This window comes from Oreochromis aureus, linkage group 23 (assembly GCF_013358895.1).
Source record: "Oreochromis aureus strain Israel breed Guangdong linkage group 23, ZZ_aureus, whole genome shotgun sequence".
NCBI classification, from domain to species: Eukaryota; Metazoa; Chordata; class Actinopteri; order Cichliformes; family Cichlidae; genus Oreochromis; species Oreochromis aureus.
Window position 1 is genome coordinate 44760588 of NC_052963.1, and position 21302 is coordinate 44781889.

Genomic DNA, 21302 nt, shown 5'->3' on the forward strand with positions numbered 1-21302 from the left:
GGAAAATTGCTCAAATCTCTGATTGGCAATCATGGATTTATAAACTGTTTCACGTGAGTAAACACGGTTGTTTAGCTACATGGGTAATTATGATTCAAGGAATAGATTATCATGTAAAATGAGATTCAATTCAGTAGAAACACTACCTTTAGATGCCCACAGGGTTTTGTTGGTAACCCAGAACTGAAAAGCAGAACTTCGTTTTCACTCGTTGTTCTGATTTTTGGGTTAATGGTGATCATGTGTCAGAGGAGATTTCTTTTAATGCCATTTTTCCTTCCTGTGCTGCAGATTGCTGGTTTCCTGGGCGTGTTGTGGTGTCTCAGCATCCTCTCCTGTCTCTACTCGCAGTACACTTACATCCCCATGCAGGCCAACCCTCTCATCCTTTATGGCTTCATGGTGCTCTTCCTCATCAACCCCTTCAAGACCTGCTACTACAAATCACGTTTCTGGCTCCTCAAATTGCTGGTCGGTTAACTCGTTTACTGGAAATGCTCCTTTGATGTATAGTAAATAGTCCCATGCTACAGTATTGCAAACTGATATGCTTAATCACAATGAGAAAAGTAAACAAAATAGGGGTGATAGATGACATTTATATGCCTGAAAGGGTCATTTTAGACCGTTGCTAGGTGGTTTCTAGGCAGGTATAATTCAAATTTTGTGGAAATAAATGAGATGCTATTGTTAGGAAATTAAAACGATAGGCTGCTTTCATAAGGTGTTGTAGGCTTAGAAAGGCAAAAAACAGCTCCAGGTTGCTAAGTGGTTGCCAGGGTCCGTGATGACATCACTATATACACCTCAAAAAAAAAGCTAAAGAATAAATCAGAGTTTAGCATCAAGTCAATTAAACCTGTGGGCATTGATCTATTCAGTTAAGTGGGGTTGTTAATAAGAGGGGCAACAATGAGACAGCCCCCTACACCTGAACGCTTTCACAGGTGGAGGCCTCTGACAGTTTTTCCTCCTCATCCTTTCTGACTGTTTTGCTGTAGTTTTGCCTTTAGCTGGGGTGAGTGTCACTGCTGCTAGCATTAGGCTCATGGACTGCTGTTTGGTATCAGGATGAAATCCTTGGAGCCACTGTCAGACCCTGCGCTGGTGCAGTGGCTCCTGGGTTCCTCCTGGGGCACAACATCCAGGCAGTTCCTGGAGAATGAAGGAACTGATACCATTGACTGGCCCCACGCTCTCTCGACTTAAATCCAATAGATCACCTCAGGGACAGTGTGTTTCCATCCATCCAACGCTCCCAGCTCAGACTGTCCAGGATCTCAGTGATCAGGACACCATCATGCCCTGACATTGTCAGACATGCATAAAAGCACACGGGGGCTGAAATTTAACCAAACTCTACAAACCCGCCTCGCCAGTTTCACTTTGATTTTTGGGTTGTCTTGAGTTCAGCCCACAGTAGATTGGTCATTTTCATTACCATCAGATAATGTGGCTTCCTTCCATTCCTAACACATTGCCAATTCCATTTTTTCCAATTTTTCTCAGTGTTTGGTTGCTTAACTCCTGATTGTGTAGGAGGAGTTTGCAGACAAAGAAACAGATACACAGGCAGACAGAGATTTGGTGTATTATAGTAAGATACCACCTACCATACTTGCTAAAAACGTTTGGAGTTGTGTCTTGACTCACTGGGTATTTTGCTAAAAAGACTGTAATTTAAACTGGATGCATGATCCCAACAGTCAGGGTTCCTGCAAGTACAATAACAGATATTTACAGCTGTGACACAGCAGCTGATAAGGACTGCTTTAACAACATGAACCCAGTGCACACACCATGAGATGGTGTAAGATCCCTGCTCTGTGTGTGTGCTGAGGAATGAACGGTGTCACTTTGCAGTGTTGGAGAGAAAGAAACAACCGTGGCAAACAGAAGGTTTATTACGCAGACGTTTTCAGTCCGAAAAAGAAAAAATATTCTCAAAAATGGTTAAATCATACTTTCAATAAATCCCATAAACACCAGTGAGCAGAGACTCAGTCATAGTTGGCTTAGATTCAGAGAACATACAGTAGCAAGCTCTTGGCGACGGGGTGTAATTTATTTTTTTCCTGTCTTATTTTACGCAACAAAGATTTAAAGTAAAAACAAAGGAAAATCAATTAGAAATTAGTTTCTGAGCTGCGTCTGCTTTTCTATTTTATTCACCTGCAATTTAAATGTATCTGCGCATGTGTGTGCATGCGTCTCTATCTCACACAGTGAATGCAGGTACAATTCAGATATCCATCTCAAATCTCATGTTTACAAAGCCCTCCTGTGTTACTCTGTCCTTTGTCTAAGCTGTGATAGGGGCCTTCAGGAGAGAGGGTGGGGTGTGTGTGTGTGTGTGTGTAGGGGTGTAGTGAGACAGAGGGCAGGGGGTGAGGGATAATAGAATGCAGCTTGTCTCTGGGGAGGTGGAGGCTGTGACTGTGCAATCATTACAGGCATAGATCTATCAGTATGTTGATGCCCGGAGCTCCTCCTTTCCCTCCTCCTCTTCTTCCACATCTCCTTCAGCCCCTCATCCTCCCTCCTTCTCCCCACCTGTCCCCCAGCATCAGCAGAAGACCCCCTGCTCGTATTCCTGTCCCTTCTTTCGCAGCTTCCCGCAGTCCTCAGCCCTGCTCCTCTGATTTGGCTTCACAGTCTCACTCTTGATTGGTCCTGCACACTCATAATGGCTAGCATAGAATTAGAAGAGATATGAAGTGTTGGATTATTGTTTCATTGGAGTAAACAGTGTGTTTTCTTACTAGTAATGAGATCAAATGTATCCATGTCAGGTGTGCGTGTTGCCTCTGATGACAAACACCAGTATAAGATTTCATTACAGGACAAATTGCAGAGCTAGCAGCTGAATTACAAGTGTTTGCTCAAGAAATGAAGACGTTACCATGAGTGCAGCAGGCTTAGCCTTTAGACAACAACACATGGAGTGGATATGAGTGAGATGGCCACTCGATCAATACTGACTTTGACTGACGGGTTAAAAGAAATCAGCTAATACCTGCAAAAACAAAAAATATCAATACTGTGTGACATTTGTAGTGAATAAAGAGTATGTGGGGTTTGGGAGGGTGCGTGCAGTCGCTCCTGAATGTCAGATGTAGCCGCGGGTGGGGTTAAATGGAAAAAGTCGAGCAGGGTTGTATCGTTTTACAAAGCGTGGTCAATAACTGAACCCCTGCCAAAGTCATATCCCAAATAACACGCCCGTAGAAGCAGGCTGCAGAGCACAGCCAGCTTCTTTCATGTGTTTGTGTTGTTCACCAATAATTAGCGGCACGCAAATACACAAATTCATGTGCACAAAAGCGTGACTCATTAGAGCGTCCTGTGGCGTGCTGATAAGGTAGACTGGAGGCTTCCCATTGCGTTAGGTGTCTCCCTCGGCTTTGCACTTCCCTCGTAAAGTACTGCAGGATTTGCACACGAATAATTTGTTGGCTAATTCAGTCTCAGTGATGAACTGCGGACTCGGGTAATTTCAGCATGACATCCCAGGTAAAGTTTGTTGCAGTGAGGTCAGCTGGGGCGTTTTCTGAAATGCAAGAAGCATTTTTCAGGTTTTTGTTCCACATTTTCTCTTTTCACCATCCGTCTTTTCATTCTTCAGTTTCGTGTTTTCACCGCGCCGTTTCACCGGGTGGAGTTTGCAGACTTCTGGCTGGCTGATCAGCTCAACTCTCTGGTGTTTATTCTCATGGACCTGGAGTATCTCTTCTGCTTCTACATCTTCGAGCTGCAGTGGAGCAACAGCAAGGGCCTGTTACCCAACTTTGGAGGTGAGGCGTTACGCTCTGCCTTTTGTCTACTGGAAAAGCATGCACAGTAGAAACACTGAAAAAGCTTCTGTATGTTTAAGCCCTTTGGTTGCACAGGGACAAACGTAGTGTAGCTAATGGACAGATCAGGGTTATCATACTATTTGTTCTGCGTCTAATGTGACAGACTGTTGAGATTTCCTGTGAGAAAATATGACATTTTAATCGCCATCTACTCGAGTGACACCTTGGCCTCCATGTGCCAATTAACATAGAGCTAATGGAAAGTAAGTGTTTGGTCACACAGGGGGCATCATGTGACTCTCATAATGATGAGTGCTTAGTGCAAAGGGTAACATGGAGAGGAAAGTGTTGTAGAGTGAAAGAAGAGAGCATCTTCGCATCAGCCGTGACACCACCAAGTTCACACCCTTGGAGACTTTTGTGACTGCATTTTGCACGACTGTGACATCATCACGCCGGCAGAATGTGTCCACAGAGGAATTTCTGCACCAGGACTTCATTTTTCCCTGATCACACACACACTGGAGTGAACAGTGCTCTGTTTTATATTGTTCTAGATTCCCGAGACTTCGTATGCCACAGCTACTCCTACGGTCTCCGTGCCATCATCCAGTGTCTGCCTGCTTGGCTGCGTTTCATCCAGTGCTTGAGGCGTTACCGTGACACAAAGAGGGCCTTCCCACACCTGGTGAACGCTGGGAAATATTCTACCACCTTCTTTGTTGTCACCTTTGCCGCCCTCTACGCCACACACGAAGGTAGGAGGCGGGACTGATAAACATATGCTGAGGTATCAGCTGGGCAGACGTTATATAACAGCTTATGTCATTTGCAGTGCTTTGAATCAAAGAGGAACCCAACGCAGACACGTTCAGTCTCAAGCTGAAAAATCAACAGTTTCGGTGTGTTTCCTGTATTACAGGAACATGTCAGCTGTGGAGCTGTGTGTACTCAAAGAGCAGAGGTGACCTTGAGCGCAAATGCTAGAAGCTGGCCTTGGTTTCCATGTCAGTGCCTGGAGCTTTATAAAGAAAGTGGGAGAGGTCTGTCAAACACAGCTGTATATAAACAAGACTCTGCTCTCAGTTCAGGAGGTCAGACAGAGAAGAGGCAGCAGATTGGTGAAAGTCGTGGATTTAAAAAGAAAAAGCAGAGATTTGAAATTACGAGCAGGTTGGAAGGAGACAGAGGATGTAAAAAGAGAACGTTAGCATTAATAGTCGAGTCACTCGCTCCGTAACAGCTTCATAATTACCCTGAAATTATTAAAATGATTCTGATTCAGAAGCCATATCACAAAGGAATTCATGTTCAGAGACGCTCGGGCAGTAAAAGCATCTCTTTAGCATGCAGCTTTGCATTTCTCGTCTCCATCGCAGATATTTGTTCACACGTCTCCTTTCAAAGCTGCTTTTCTATTTAAACCCTTGCTGGCGTTTTGCTGGCCGATATATTTATTTTCCAGCAAAATGCCAGCTATGAAACTTCATCTGCAACCTTTTAAATCACTAAATGCTATTTCTCGGTTTGGCTTTTTTCTCTTTCGATATAAATTTAAATCAATGCTTTTGCTTCCTAAGCTGACCATCAGTGATATTGGATGAACCAGAAGGAGAGACAGACAGACCTCGTTTTCTTTTTTTTCTTCCATCTCAGTAGGAAAGGCGTCCATTAAACCATATCCTCCTTCCTCCTCTGGTCTGAAGCCTGTGTACCCTTAGACTAATGGCCTCCCTTCATGTGTTATTCTGTATGAAGCTGTCTTTCATCCAGCGTGATAATGGAGGCCAAGCCTGATCGCTGGTTAAGTGAAGGAGGAGGGTGGGAGGACGGTTCCACAGACACACACAGACACGACGTAGAATAAACGGTTGAGGAAACTGCCTGTTGAGGAGATCTTTTGAGTGTTTCCTACATAAATAATGCTTCTGTGTATTTTAAAGGCCTTGATGACTGAATGCGGTTGCCAATATCAGAATAACCTGAATCCAAATATGGTAAAGAAGCATAAAGAGCCTCAGACACACTAAAAATACAGAGTCGAGGTATGAAGGAGCCGTTAGCGCTGATATTCACTGGAGCCTTACTGCGGACAGGACGGTGCCAAGTCTGCCTGCATTGCCCAGCAGACCTGACAGAAAAGACAGCAGGTTGGTATCATGTTCACACCACTCGGTCCAGCTGTAAAAGCTGTCTGGAGTGTCAGTCGGTATCTGGCAAAGGTCCCAGCGCCTGCGAGTGGATGTGTCACCTTCATCGCTAACGCTTTCATTGTGACCTCACTGCCACATCACCTCGCCGGTTCCTGGAACTGCCCACACAGAACTCCGGGAAGCAAAATGAAGGAAATAAATCACAGGATTCTCTATAGAGGGCTGAGTGGTGTTCATTGGCCTGTGCTTCCATTTGCTGATCTAAATCTGCAAAATTAAGAGGCACAGTCTCCTCTGTGGTCTATATGGGCCAAAGTGGAATGTGGCATTGGAAATTAAATAAGTAATCTGTGTGTGTTGGATCATATTTTTTAATGTGATTCAGCAAAGCTGAGCAGATTCCTCCCCTCAGAGGAAACAGCTCACTGCTGTGAGCAGCTGATTGGACACTGTCATGAAACTGTAATCTCAGCAGAGGCTCTGAGGCCTGTAACCTGAGAGATGCTGGAGGATTTCCTGGTGTGGGCAGAGTTCCCAAACTGTAGCTGCACTGAGGCCTGACAGTAAAGCAGCTGCTTTTCTCGGGATCAATACGGGATCTGCTTTATGTACAGCAGCTTGAGACTTATCACTGTTTGAGATGCAGAGGAGTTGCAGGCCTAATGCTAATTTAAATTCTTGGGATTTATCCAAAGGGAAGGCAAAGGCAGAAGAAAACGATGTTTCACGGTCAGAACGAGAAACGCAGCCCTGTGCTAGCCAGGGAAATGTTGTTTGGAGACGGGAAAATGTGATGTTAAAGGTAAACCACAAAGTGCAGTGTAGAGTCATTGCAGGCATGGTTTTAAAGAGATCCCTCCATCTGTAACACCAAATCCTGTAAAACATCTAAAATAACCCTGAGGAACACGACTCCTGTGGGTCTGTGTGTGAGGTTAACTGTGGTGGTGACGGGTGGACACGGACTGAGACGGCTGCAGAGAAGAATCCGTAAATTTAGAAGCGAGAAGCTGAGAGGAAAGTAAAATGTGAAATATGATGGGAAGAGGTTGGAGAGAAAGCAAGGGTGCAGCAGGGGCAAGTGAGGACACGAAAGGGAGGAGATACTAAGATTTAAAAGATATCAAAACGGAAATAATGGAGGAGAGGAGAGGAGAGGAGAGGAGAGTGTAATTACCAGCCCCGGGCTGAACGCATGCCTGCCGGACTCTGCTGGAATAGAGATGAGGCCTGAACTGACAGCTTTTATAACTTAATTTCAGGTACTGACCCCTCGTTCATTATCAGGAGAGGAATTGCAGCACACACACCGACACAGCGCTTGTCAAACACACACTCACGTTTACCGAAAACAGATAAAAGCTCTGCTTTGGGTCAAACCCTCTCTCTCTCTCGCCATCTGTTTGAACTCCGATTCACCCCTGCTAAGCCCAAAAAGCAGACTCTTGTTATTATCAGTAAAGCACATCTCGATTCAGATACAAGGTGGAAATCTGATAAAGTGCATCTTCTGTGCACATGTTGAGATGGAGCTAACAGGTAAAATAATTAAAATAAAGCTGTAAGTAACATATTAGGTTGGAAGAAGTCTGAGCTGGAGTTGAATAAGCACTCAGATCCTTGATTTATCTGAAAGCACGGAGACAACACTAAAAATGGCATTTTAAACCCTGCTCTGAACACAAAGGTATTATCTGAAAATCTCTATAAAATATTCAAACTAAAAGCACCTAAAACTGACCGCTGGGACTGTATTTGTTATCATATAATACTACAGTAGTATTAGGTTGTTTGTACTTATGCATTAATACTTGAAAAGCATTGTGCTGTTGTATCTGATCGAATTATGTTTTACATGGTTTATTCATAGAGTGAGGCTGTAAGTTTCTCTCCAGCAGGGCACAAGATACATCAGATCATTAATGACGTATTAAAGAAAAAAATATCATTGTTGGTCTTTTCTCTCATTTTAAATATCGTGTTATCTCTTTGGACCAGTACTTTTGGGCCTCTAGACTTCTTTTTAAGCTTCCTACTGGTGATGCTGGATAAGTGAGGCCTAGAATAAATGACAGAGGCTCTTAATAGTAAAACCAAAGGGGAAATCGGCCCTACTGAAAACACATGTAAGGTGATAACCAGCCAATGTAGTTAACTGTCTCCAACAATTTAAACGCTCATGATACACTGTTTGAAAAGTTATTTGCTTTCACCTTTATTATGAAATAAATGTATTACCTGTATAATAATGATGCCGTGGACTTTTAGATCAGCTCCTCTGTTTCACTGTGCAGTCCTGTCAGACACCAGATGTTACTCTGGGTGTTGGAAGAACCAGAGGGAGGTGAGGACACGACAGAGAGACATGATTCTAAGATTTAAATGTTGAAACGCTTTTATCAAAGAAAAAGAAATAGTTGAACAGGCTGAGTGACACATGAGGACGGTGGGATAGGACTGAGGAGGAGGGCTCTGGAGAAAGTTCAAAAGTTCTAATCACCCCAATACAGTCGGAGGGACGGTGGATTTATCAGGCAGGAGGAAAAGAGAAGGTCACACAGAAGATTCATGGAGGATTGGTGTGCATCCTCACAACGGATGGGGTGAGATGGAAGCTCCAAAAGGGAATAACCAAAAGATGAAGAATTAGTTGGTGTTTCAATATCTAAGGTTATCTGGCCTTTGTGACTGCACCATGGGAGGGGAAGTGTGGGGGGAGCTGTCTATTTCCACATTAACCTTCTGCCTACCTTCATGTTTCACGCCTTCATAGTTTGCTCAGTGTGGAATCCTTGGCCTGCATCTGTCTGTGTTTTTAACTGCTAACTAAACCAAAAACATGTGACACAAGGTGAAAAAGAACTAAAACGCTCAGATGAGCAAGAATCGAAAACAAACCACGCTGTGAGGACGAGTGCTGGACTCTTAACAGTGAAAAGGAAAAGCTGAAAAATAATTCAGCAGCAGCCATTGTTGTTGTTTGCAAGTCGTTTCCCTCTTTTGGAACTTGACCTCTGCAAAAGATGTGCTCTGTCTTTATCAGCACGACTGGCCATGACAACAACAGTGTGTGTGTTTGAAAGGTAAATAGAGATTGAGTGTGTGTGACAGGAGCCAGTAACCACCGTTAGCCCATCCTGACCAATTCAATCAATGCCCATCCCACCATGGTTGACCTCTTAATGGTCCAACAGCGACCCATCCTTGTGGAAAAACAGCATCAGGGAGTGGACGGTTAAATACCTCAGTACGTTAAAGCTAAAGGAAATCACATCGGTGGATATTCTCCAGTGAAAAGAGTCTATTGTCCGGGACTAAGTTTAATCTACAGCTGGGAGACCTCGGTGTGGCCGTAGGGACCGGTTCCATCCCGTCGCTCAGCTGATGCAGCAAACAGCACAATGGAGGCAGCAGTTAACAAAACAGCGCAGCAGTAATTCTCCGTTGTCCCGGCTCTGATCCCTGGCGTCTCGTAGGCTGGCGGCACGTAGAACAGTGACTATGACAAATGAGAGCGAGCCCGATCTCTGCCTGGTGGCTGCCGTCTGTGTCTGTGCGAGTCGATGTGAAAGGCCATCGGGTGCTGATTTATACATCGGCGCCCACTGAGGAACAAGAAAATCACATCCGCACGGCTCCCACAGAGACACGCGGGCGCTGCTGAGCGCCGCTATAAAAACACTGTGACATTATGCAGCACATCAAACAGCTGTAAACTAACTGCAGATTGTTGTACAGCCCACAGCTGAGAGCACTTTAACAAATAAGAATTATCACGATTAATCCTTCATTCATGTCTCAGGAGGCAGAGAGAGTGGGGGTTTTTTAGGACTTACAACTTTTGTTTTTTAGAGAAAAAAATCTACTGTCATAACATCAGGTCCTGTTTTATTTAGCATCATCACCTTACAGCAAGGAGGTCTTGGCTTCCTTTACTAAGAAGTCAGTGGTTCAACCTTGGCTCCTCCAACCTACATGGGGAAGTATCCTTGGGTAGGATACTGCATCCCATAAGTGCTCTTTGCTGTATCCATCGGAGTGTGAGTGTGTGAAGGTTAAAAGTGCCGTGTGTTTGCCTGAGTTCTCACAGCCCAAAGACCTCTATGGGTCTGTCTCTGACAGACTGGAGACCTGTGTATCATATATAACCACTCCTATGCTCTTTTGCTGTTTTACTCTTTGAAGATTCCCCCTTGATCCTGCAAAGACCGGTGGGTGCCCGTCTCTGCAGGAACCTGGGCAAATGTTGGTCCTTTATTTATCCAGGTGAAAAAACTCATTGAGATTAAAAATCTCATTTCCAAGAGAGACCTGGCATCATGGCAGCGAAAGTCAAAACTACATGTACCACATAAGTACATTTAAACACAGTTTTCACGGCTCCCCTTGACCTTTGACACAACTGCCCCATAAAAAGTGCAAACTGACATGCTATGTACATTTTCAAGAGTCCCTAAAACCACTCTTTAAACCACATTTACATTTTGCAGGTGGCGCTATAGAGCCATTTTCCCACACCCACGGAAAAAACCAATAAAACATGACAGCCTTCATCGCGTTTGAGGCGTGGGCCAAATTTCATGACTTTAGAAGCTTTCCTAGCTCCTCATCGGCAGCTTACCAGTTCATGGCGAATCACCATGCCAACAGGGCGTGGTCTTAAATAAAAACTCACAATTTTCACAGTAAGGCATCATCGGGGTCGAAGTTAATGCAGATGACCTTTGGGGTGCATGTAATGAACCTGTGAAGAGGACAAAAGTTGATCTTTCCTGTTCCCACTAGGTGGCGCTCTAACTGGCGCTTATTATTATGTGTGCCTATGCCAAGAGGCACACATATTACTATTCGTCGGATTTATTATTATGTGTGCCTATGGAAAGAGGCACACATATTACTATTCGTCGGATTTATTATTATTATTATTCTCCAGTTTCCGCCTGAAATTTTGCAGCGAATCTCGCCTCGCAGTTTTGAGACAAGCTTCATATATGTTACCTCATTTTGTGCGGCCGGATCTGGAATGGTGTGCTATGACTTTTGGTGTTTATGAATTTTATAGTTTTTTAAATATTAATATTTTAGTGAAAATTTTCCCGCGCTCCTCTGCCAAACAGTTTTGACATTAGGGTTACATATGTTAGATCATTTTGTGCGGCTGGAGCTGGACTATTATGTTATGACTTTTGGTGTTTATAACTTTTATAGTTTTTTAAATATTAATATTTTAGTGCAAATTTAGGCCAATTCATCTTTTGGCGCCAAATAAACAGACTTCATTTGTGGTGTCTTGGCTCTCTCTAGTGGTATACCGGGAGTAGTACAGCCGAAAAGATTTATCCTTGTGTTGAAAACTCCATATCCCACAATTCATAGCACGCCTCTACAGAGTGAACAATGGCGCCACCACTTCGTTTTATATGTCTTTTATTCGTGTTTCTAGGTCACAAAATAAGCTTTTAAGATATTTTCAGGCGAGAATGTAGGTGTGTAAACTTCAAATATCTGCTTGTTTTATCAAGACATCCCATATTTAGCGACAGTGCTCTGACTACGTCGGTCCTGTCTGACAGCTAGCCGGCTACCTAGCTAGCTGCCGCACTTGGCTGCAAATGGATAGCGAGGGGACTCTCTCTGTCGTTTCACCTCCCCGGTCTCTCGCAAATGCTCGCATAGAATCGGAGTTACAGCTGGATGTGGAAAAAATAACTGAGTTGTTTGGTGGTGCTATAACGCGGAGCTACAACAGTGGGCAGCTATCCACCGGTGTATGACAGAAAGGATATGCCGCGAATGAGACATACGAGGCAGGCGACCGGTGTTTGCTAACGCGGAGGTCAATCGTGGATCAGGGAAAGCGAAGGCAGGAGCGTGAGGTGAACTGAATTTCAGGTAAGAAGTTATGACCTGCACTGTATTTGGGTCAGATATAAACCGAGTTTAGGTGTAGTTTATTTAGCAACAGTTCTCTTACGTGTTGCTGATAGCCGGCTGGCTAGCTAGCTAGCGCCGCTAGCTTAGCTAGCTAAGCGCGGCTAGCGACCCTTCGTGAAAACCACCCAGGCTTGGCTGATAGTGAGGTGGCTAAAATTTGTTTAATCGCCCGATCGCTCGGCAAGGGTCTGTGTCTTAGCTGGACTTATTTTTCGTTTATATGGGCCGATGATGCTTGTCGATGTGGAAAAAATAACTGAGTTGTTTGGTGGTGGAGCTACAACAGAGGGCAGCTATCCACCGGTGTGTGACAGAAAGGACATGCCGCCAACGAGACATACGAGGCCGGGCAGGCGATTGCTAACGCGGTGGTCAATCATGGATCAGGGAAAGCGAAGGCAGGGCGTGAGGTGAACTGAATTTCAGGTAAGAAGTTATGAACTGCACTCTATTTCGGTCAGATATAAACCGAGTTTAGGTGTAGTTTATTTTCGTTGTGCTGACTTTTTCAGTCACTTACAATAACTCGTATCTGCGTTCTAGCTAGCACGACGGAGTTTCTATACAGCTGTGTGCGCATGTTGAACTTTATGACAGCCTCCCTGTCATTCTCTCGCCTGTTGAAACTTCAGTCATGAAACTGATCAATGATCGGCGTTTCTCTCTTGTTTGTTTATCGCGCAAAACAACAGCAGCACGTTTAAGCTTGATCAGCTGTTGTTAGAATTCATTTGCTTTTAATTTCTGGTATCAGCTGATGTTTGCTGGAGCTACAGCTGTAAAAACGGAGATGTCCTTACTGAATCATCAGAGCTGAACTGGTGATGGAGAAACAGGTTTACTCTTTAGGTGACATGAATAAGTTGAAGGAAGTTATGAACTATTTTTGACAGACAAATACAGGGAGTGCAGAATTATTAGGCAAGTTGTATTTTTGAGGAATAATTTTATTATTGAACAACAACCATGTTCTAAATGAACCCAAAAAACTCATTAATATCAAAGCTGAAAGTTTTTGGAAGTAGTTTTTAGTTTTAGCTATTTTAGGGGGATATCTGTGTGTGCAGGTGACTATTACTGTGCATAATTATTAGGCAACTTAACAAAAACAAATATATACCCATTTCAATTATTTATTTTACCAGTGAAACCAATATAACATCTCCACATTCACAAATATACATTTCTGACATTCAAAAACAAAACCAAAGCAAATCAGCGACCAATATAGCCACCTTTCTTTGCAAGGACACTCAAAAGCCTGCCATCCATGGATTCTGTCAGTGTTTTGATCTGTTCACCATCAACATTGCGTGCAGCAGCAACCACAGCCTCCCAGACACTGTTCAGAGAGGTGTATTGTTTTCCCTCCTTGTAAATCTCACATTTGATGATGGACCACAGGTTCTCAATGGGTTCAGATCAGGTGAACAAAGGAGGCCATGTCATTAGTTTTTCTTCTTTTATACCCTTTCTTGCCAGCCACGCTGTGGAGTACTTGGACGCGTGTGATGGAGCATTGTCCTGCATGAAAATCATGTTTTTTCTTGAAGGATGCAGACTTCTTCCTGTACCACTGCTTGAAGAAGGTGTCTTCCAGAAACTGGCAGTAGCACTGTGAGTTGAGCTTGACTCCATCCTCAACCCGAAAAGGCCCCACAAGCTCATCTTTGATGATACCAGCCCAAACCAGTACTCCACCTCCACCTTGCTGGCGTCTGAGTGGGACTGGAGCTCTCTGCCCTTTACCAATCCAGCCACGGGCCCATCCATCTGGCCCATCAAGACTCACTCTCATTTCATCAGTCCATAAAACCTTAGAAAAATCAGTCTTGACATATTTCTTGGCCCAGTCTTGACGTTTCAGCTTGTGTGTCTTGTTCAGTGGTGGTCGTCTTTCAGCCTTTCTTACCTTGGCCATGTCTCTGAGTATTGCACACCTTGTGCTTTTGGGCACTCCAGTGATGTTGCAGCTCTGAAATATGGCCAAACTGGTGGCAAGTGGCATCTTGGCAGCTGCACGCTTGACTTTTCTCAGTTCATGGGCAGTTATTTTGCGCCTTGGTTTTTCCACACGCTTCTTGCGACCCTGTTGACTATTTTGAATGAAACGCTTGATTGTTCGATGATCACGCTTCAGAAGCTTTGCAATTTTAAGACTGCTGCATCCCTCTGCAAGATATCTCACTATTTTTGACTTTTCTGAGCCTGTCAAGTCCTTCTTTTGACCCATTTTGCCAAAGGAAAGGAAGTTGCCTAATAATTATGCACACCTGATATAGGGTGTTGATGTCATTAGACCACACCCCTTCTCATTACAGAGATGCACATCACCTAATATGCTTAATTGGTAGTAGGCTTTCGAGCCTATACAGCTTGGAGTAAGACAACATGCATGAAGAGGATGATGTGGACAAAATACTCATTTGCCTAATAATTCTGCACTCCCTGTAAACACCAAGCTCCTTTTTTGTGTAGCTGACAGCTGGTAACTGTGCAGGGGCGGATCTAGCAAAGCTTTTGCCAGGGGCCAGGTAGGGGCATTAACAGGAAAGGTGGACACAAAGATATACTTTTCTTTCTTACTCTCATATAAAATATTTAGCTTTTATTAAATAGTTATCTGAATCTTACAACCAAAGTTTGTATAATAATACACAAGATTGGCTGTAGACCATTGTTCATCATTCAGAACACTGTGTAAAAATAACAAAAAACAAAAAGTGAATGCGAAAGTGCATACATATTTATTTTATGTGTTTGATGTGTGTGTCGGGGCATGGTCTGCAGTGCCGCTGCAGGGGAGGTGGACCCACGGGTGTAAAGTCTGTGCTCTCTTGGCTGTTTTTTGGGTGTGTGTTGGGCTATGAGTTGAAAAGCTACGGCTGCCTGTGTGGGTACACCAACCATGTGTGAAAAGTGGTCCATAACGTAATGCTTCAAAGCATGTTCATGCAAACATTGTCGGGGTCTGCCGTGATACAATGGGACTTCTGCTCATGAACCTCTGTGCACAGCGTCTGCAAATCGGGGCTGTACGAAGTCACCTCATCTTTACCCAAAACTGTAAGCTGTCATCTGTGAGGCGCGAGCGGTGTTTGTTTTTATCATAATTCATGGTGGAGAATGGCTGCTCTGCTGAGTTTTGCTCTCTGTAGCCGTATGAATGGCAAACTACACTGATTACCAGCGGCATAGGCACACATAAAATTTCTTCTGAAATTTTCGCTTTCTAGTTCTTATCATTATTATTATTATTATTTTCCTTTTTCCGCCTGAAATTTTGCGGTGTATCTCGACCCGCAGTTTTTGGACAAGCTTCATATATGTTACCTCATTTTGTGCGGCTGGATCTGGAATGGTGTGCTATGACTTTTGGTGTTTATGAATATTATAGTTTTTAAATATTAATATTTTAGTGAAAATTTTCCGCTCCTCTGCCAAACAGTTTTGACAATAGGGGTACATATGTTACATCATTTTGTGCGGCTGGAGCTGGGCTAGTATGGTGTGACTTTTGGTGTTTATAACTTTTATAGTTTTTGAAATATTTAGATTTTAGTGCAAATTTAGGCCAATTTCTAGGCTCCTGAGAAAGATTCTGCTTTTGGCACCATAGAAACAGACTTCATTTGTGGTGTCTTGGCTCTCTCTAGTGGTATACCGGGAGTAGTACAGCCGAAAAGATTTTATCCTTGTGTTGAAAACTCCATATCCCACAATTCATAGCACGCCTCTACAGAGTGAACAATGGCGTGCCACCACTTGCGTTTTATATGTCTTTTATTCGTGTTTCTAGGTCACAAAATAAACTTTTAAGATATTTTCAGGCGAGAATGTAGGTGTGTAAACTTCAAATATCTGCTTGTTTTATCAAGACATCCCATATTTAGCGACAGTGCTCTGACAACGTCGGTCCTGCCTGACAGCTAGCCGGCTACCTAGCTAGCTGCCGCACTTGGCTGCAAATGGATAGCGAGGGACTCTCTCTGTCGTTTCACCTCCCGGTCTCTCGCAAATGCTCGCATAGAATCGGAGTTACAGTTGGATGTGGAAAAATAACTGAGTTGTTTGGTGGTGCTATAACGCGGAGCTACAACAGTGGGCAGCTATCCACCGGTGTATGACAGAAAGGACATGCCGCGACCGCCGATCGACCGGTGTTTGCTAACGCGGAGGTCAATCGTGGATCAGGAAAGCGAAGGCAGGGGCGTGAGGTGAACTGAATTTCAGGTAAGAAGTTATGACCTGCACTCTATTTGGGTCAGATATAAACAGAGTTTAGGTGTAGTTTATTTAGCAGCAGTTCTCTTATGTGTTGCTGATAGTCGGCTAGCTAGCTAGCGCCGCTAGCATAGTTAGCTAGCACCGCTAGCGACCCTTCGTGAAAAAGCACCCAGGCTTGGCTTATATTGAGGCGGGTGAAACTCGTGTCAGCACCCGGTCGCTTCGCCGACAGTATGTGTTTTAGCTGGACTTATTTTTCGTTTATATGGACCGATGATTTATTTATTTATTCATTTTAGTAACGGTATAAACAGTGAAAGGTGGTGGATTGGCCAGATGTAAACTTCAAATATCTGCTCGTGTTACCAAGACATCCCATATTAGCTCTGATGTTTTCGGTGCCTGCAAAGAGCTAGACAGGTAGCTAGCTAACCCGAGCTGGCTGTCTTTTGACTCAGGGTCATAGCTGGACTTATTTTTCGTTTTTATGAGCCGATGAGGGTTTTTTTTTTTTAGTAACGGTACAAACAGTGAAAGGCGGTGGATTGTCCAGATGCTGGTCGATGTGGAAAAAATAACTGAGTTGTTTGGTAGTCGCTGACGCCGGAGCTACAACCGAGGGCAGCTATCCACGGTGTGTGTCAGAAAGAACATGCGGGAACAGGCGGCGAGGCGACCGCCGATCGACCGGTGGTAGATCGTGGATCAGGAAAACCGAAGGCAGGAGAAGCAGGCGGCTGCGGTCGGAGCGTGAGGTGAACTGAATTTCAGGTAAGAAGTTATGACCTGCACTCTATTTGGGTCAGATATAAACCGAGTTTAGGTGTAGTTTATTTTCGTTGTGCTGACTTTTTACAATCAGTTATAATAACTCGTACTGCGTGGTAGCTAGCACGATGGAGTTTCTATACAGCTGTGTGCCCGCTAAGTTACTGATGTTGAACTTTATGACAGCCTCCCTGTCATTCTCTCGCCTGTTCAAACTTCAGTCATGAAACTGATCAATGATCGGCTTTTTCTCTTGTTTGTTTATCGCGCTAAACAACAGCAGCACGTTTAAGCTTGATCAGCTGTTGTTAGAATTCATTTGATTTTAATTTCTAGTATCAGCTGATGTTTGCTGGAGCCACAGCTGTAGAAGCGGCTGGTCAAAACCAGGAGATGACCTTACTGAATCATCAGAGCTGAACTGGTGATGGAGAAACAGGTTTACCTTTTTTTTAGGTGACATGAATGAGTTGAAGGGAAGTTATGAACTGTTTCTGAGAGAAATAAACACCAAGCTCCTTTTTTATTTAGCTGACAGCTGGTAACTGTGCAGGGGCGGATCTAGCAAAGCTTTTGCCAGGGGCCAGGTAGGGCATTAACAGAGAAAGGTGGACACAAAGATATACTTTTCTTTCTTACTCTCATACAGGAGTGCAGAATTATTAGGCAAGTTGTATTTTTGAGGAATAATTTTATTATTGAACAACAACCATGTTCTCAATGAACCCAAAAACACATTAATATCAAAGCTGAATGTTTTCGGAAGTAGTTTTTAGTTTGTGTTTAGTTTTAGCTATTTTAGGGGATATCTGTGTGTGCAGGTGACTATTACTGTGCATAATTATTAGGCAACTTAACAAAAACAAATATATACCCATTTCAATTATTTATTTTTACCAGTGAAACCAATATAACATCTCCACATTCACAAATATACATTTCTGACATTCAAAAACAAAACAAAAACAAATCAGCGACCAATATAGCCACCTTTCTTTGCAAGGACACTCAAAAGCCTGCCATCCATGGATTCTGTCAGTGTTTTGATCTGTTCACCATCAACATTGCGTGCAGCAGCAACCACAGCCTCCCAGACACTGTTCAGAGAGGTGTACTGTTTTCCCTCCTTGTAAATCTCACATTTGATGATGGACCACAGGTTCTCAATGGGGTTCAGATCAGGTGAACAAGGAGGCCATGTCATTAGTTTTTCTTCTTTTATACCCTTTCTTGCCAGCCACGCTGTGGAGTACTTGGACGCGTGTGATGGAGCATTGTCCTGCATGAAAATCATGTTTTTCTTGAAGGATGCAGACTTCTTCCTGTACCACTGCTTGAAGAAGGTGTCTTCCAGAAACTGGCAGTAGGACTGGGAGTTGAGCTTGACTCCATCCTCAACCCGAAAAGGCCCCACAAGCTCATCTTTGATGATACCAGCCCAAACCAGTACTCCACCTCCACCTTGCTGGCGTCTGAGTCGGACTGGAGCTCTCTGCCCTTTACCAGTCCAGCCACGGGCCCATCCATCTGGCCCATCAAGACTCACTCTCATTTCATCAGTCCATAAAACCTTAGAAAAATCAGTCTTGAGATATTTCTTGGCCCAGTCTTGACGTTTCAGCTTGTGTGTCTTGTTCAGTGGTGGTCGTCTTTCAGCCTTTCTTACCTTGGCCATGTCTCTGAGTATTGCACACCTTGTGCTTTTGGGCACTCCAGTGATGTTGCAGCTCTGAAATATGGCCAAACTGGTGGCAAGTGGCATCTTGGCAGCTGCACGCTTGACTTTTCTCAGTTCATGGGCAGTTATTTTGCGCCTTGGTTTTTCCACACGCTTCTTGCGACCCTGTTGACTATTTTGAATGAAACGCTTGATTGTTCGATGATCACGCTTCAGAAGCTTTGCAATTTTAAGACTGCTGCATCCCTCTGCAAGATATCTCACTATTTTTGACTTTTCTGAGCCTGTCAAGTCCTTCTTTTGACCCATTTTGCCAAAGGAAAGGAGGTTGCCTAATAATTATGCACACCTGATATAGGGTGTTGATGTCATTAGACCACACCCCTTCTCATTACAGAGATGCACATCACCTAATATGCTTAATTGGTAGTAGGCTTTCGAGCCTATACAGCTTGGAGTAAGACAACATGCATGAAGAGGATGATGTGGACAAAATACTCATTTGCCTAATAATTTTGCACTCCCTGTATAAAATATTTAGCTTTTATTAAATAGTTATCTGAATCTTACAACCAAAGTTTGTATAATAATACACAAGATTGGCTGTAGACCATTGTTCATCATTCAGAACACTGTGTAAAAATAACAAAAACAAAAAGTGAATGCAAAAGTGCATAAATATTTATTTTACGTGTTTGATATGTGTGGCGGGGCGTGGTCTGCAGTGCCGCTGCAGGGGAGGTGGACCCACCTGAGGGGCATCTGCAATCACACCTCTCGGGCGTAGTCTGTGCTCTCTCGGCTGTTTTTTGGGTGTGTGTCGGGCTGTGAGTTGAAAAGCTACAGCTGGCTGGGAGGGTACACCAACCATGTGTGAAAAGTGGTCCATAACGTACTGGTTCAAAGTGTGTTCGTGCAAACATTGTCGGGGTCTGCCGTGGTACAGAGGGACTTCTGCTTATGAACCTGTGTGCACAGCGTCTGCAAATCCGGGCTGTACAAAGTGACCTCATCTTTACCCAAAACTGTAAGCTGTCATCTGTGAGGCGCGAGCGGTGTTTGTTTTTACCATAATTCATGGTGGAGAATGGCTGCTCTTCTGAGTTTTGCTGTCTGTAGCCGTATGAATGGAAAACTACACAGATTAGCAGCGGCATAGGCACACATAAAATTTCTTCTGAAATTTTCGCTTTCTAGTTGGCATATGTAACTGTTCAGATTAAAGAAAATGAAAAACAAACTGTTTGTTTTAGATGTCCATTTAGTTTTGGTGATTCGCCCAAACAGCGTGGTTACTTTACCAAGCCTTAACACCTTTTCACTCTTTTTTATGCTGTGGGCTGCAAGTGTGTAGATTTTAGTGCAGGCATAATGAAAAGTGAACATTGAAGTGTTATAGCTCTCTAAGGGTCTCTGCTTAATCAATCAATGCTGCTCTACTCGTGGCAGAAGGGCTCCCTCTAGTGGTAAAAGTGCTAATAGAAAAGTTGCGACCCTGCTCTGAGTGGTGATGCTGCAAGTTTCATTTCTCTTCACTGCAGCTAAAACCGGAGGAGTTCTTGAATACAAACCTCTGACACAAGTTGTGTTTGTGTGTTTTCTTTCAGAGCAAAGTCACGCAGATGCCAACACCTTCTTCTACCTGCTGATTGTGTCCTCAATCATCAGCTCCCTGTACACACTGATCTGGGATCTGCGTATGGACTGGGGTCTGTTTGATCGTGGAGCTGGCGAAAACATCTTCCTCAGAGAAGAAATCGTTTATCCACATAAGGTAGCGACTGGTTTAATCCCCGTGCCCATGGCGTCACACCCAAACAGCCACTAACCCCGTCTGCTCTGTGTCCAGGCCTACTACTACTGTGCTATTGTGGAAGACGTGATCCTGCGTTTTGCTTGGACGATCCAGATTTCTCTGATCACAATGACCAAGATCAACTCTGTGGGCGACATCTTGGCCACCGTGCTGGCTCCTCTTGAGGTCTTCAGGTGGGTCTGAACAAAGTTTGTTCCTTACGACGAGCTTCGCAGAGCACCCACGGTGACTCGTGTCGTCCTCCTCACCTTCCTCACTGCAGGCGTTTTGTGTGGAACTTCTTCCGTCTGGAGAACGAGCACCTGAACAACTGCGGTGAGTTTCGTGCGGTTCGGGATATCTCTGTGGCGCCACTCAACGCTGACGACCAGACGCTGCTGGAACAGATGATGGACCAGGAGGACGGAGTCCGGAACCGCTCGGGCAAGAAGACCTGGAAGAGGTCCCACAGCCTGTCGCTCCGACGCCCCCTGCTGTCCACCTCACAGTAAGAAACCATATGTGTGCCCGACATGGTGCACTTTTATTTCACTTTGAAGAAGAGTGCAGAGCTGGTATTACTGTAGCTGAAAAAAGTTATGCTTCTATTAAACATGAGACATGTAAGGATCACACATTCCTCTTCCTCGTCGTTGCTCCTGGAGATTATAAAACTGTCACACTGAACATTTTTTCATTAATTAAATGTGTTAAAAGATACTACACCCAAATGAAATAAAAAAAAATAGTTGTTCCTTCAGTAGAGGAAGTATTCAGATGTTATGTTGCATTACCAGGCTGTACAGCTGAGGTCCCTTATGTTCTGTTTCTATGGGCGTAATCAAGGAAACCCAGGATATGAACTCACCTTTTCCCACATCCTGGTGTTTGAGCTATGAAGAGATACCAAAAATCCAATTGTATGTGCAAAAATTATACTTTTTAATGCT

The 21302-nt window shown here is 43.9% G+C and overlaps 1 protein-coding gene across 3 annotated transcripts in view; it reads left to right on the forward strand.

Moving 5' to 3' along the window:
* Window positions 1-21302, forward strand: part of xpr1a (xenotropic and polytropic retrovirus receptor 1a) — an 84630-nt gene that overhangs the window by 58115 nt on the left and 5213 nt on the right. For 2 of the 3 annotated variants that reach the window (XM_031743431.2, XM_039606726.1), the window contains exons 10-15: window positions 292-471; window positions 3626-3794; window positions 4355-4555; window positions 20165-20331; window positions 20407-20546; window positions 20636-20860. In XM_031743431.2, coding sequence (XP_031599291.1) covers window positions 292-471; window positions 3626-3794; window positions 4355-4555; window positions 20165-20331; window positions 20407-20546; window positions 20636-20860 — 1082 coding nt within the window. Of the gene's footprint in view, window positions 1-291; window positions 472-3625; window positions 3795-4354; window positions 4556-4632; window positions 10735-20164; window positions 20332-20406; window positions 20547-20635; window positions 20861-21302 lie in introns of those variants that run through there. The other variant, XM_031743433.2, reaches the window with a different exon arrangement.